This window comes from Myotis brandtii, unplaced genomic scaffold (assembly GCF_000412655.1).
Source record: "Myotis brandtii unplaced genomic scaffold, ASM41265v1 scaffold188, whole genome shotgun sequence".
Lineage (NCBI taxonomy): Eukaryota > Metazoa > Chordata > Mammalia > Chiroptera > Vespertilionidae > Myotis > Myotis brandtii.
In genome coordinates, this window is record NW_005356985.1 from 50754 (window position 1) to 51046 (window position 293).

At 68.3% G+C, this 293-nt stretch overlaps 1 protein-coding gene across 1 annotated transcript in view; it reads left to right on the top strand.

Moving 5' to 3' along the window:
- MAN2B2 (mannosidase, alpha, class 2B, member 2) overlaps positions 1 to 293 on the top strand; it is a 37230-nt gene that overhangs the window by 17884 nt on the left and 19053 nt on the right. Inside the window, exon 9 of the mRNA XM_014538276.1 lies at positions 5 to 20. Coding sequence (XP_014393762.1) covers positions 5 to 20 — 16 coding nt within the window. The remainder of the gene's footprint in view (positions 1 to 4; positions 21 to 293) is intronic.

Sequence of the window (293 nt, forward strand, 5' to 3'; positions counted from 1 at the left end):
TCCGCTGGGCCGTCTCCGAGGTAAGGCGCCTCCGCGGGAACCTCCGCGCCGCGCCCTCCCTGTCCAGCCCTGGTCACTGCTGGCCCCGTCACAGATGAGATCATCGAGGTCCCCCTGGAGACCAGCCTGGACGGGGGGCGCTGGATGCAGGCCCTGCTCTGCTGTGTGGCCTCGGGCATGGGATGTTCTGAGCCCTAACCTCTCCCTGTGCCATGAGAACACATGCCCACCCAGTGGGTGGGGGCAATGGAGTGCCATAATGTGCAGGACCCGCTGGGCCCGGCGGCCACACG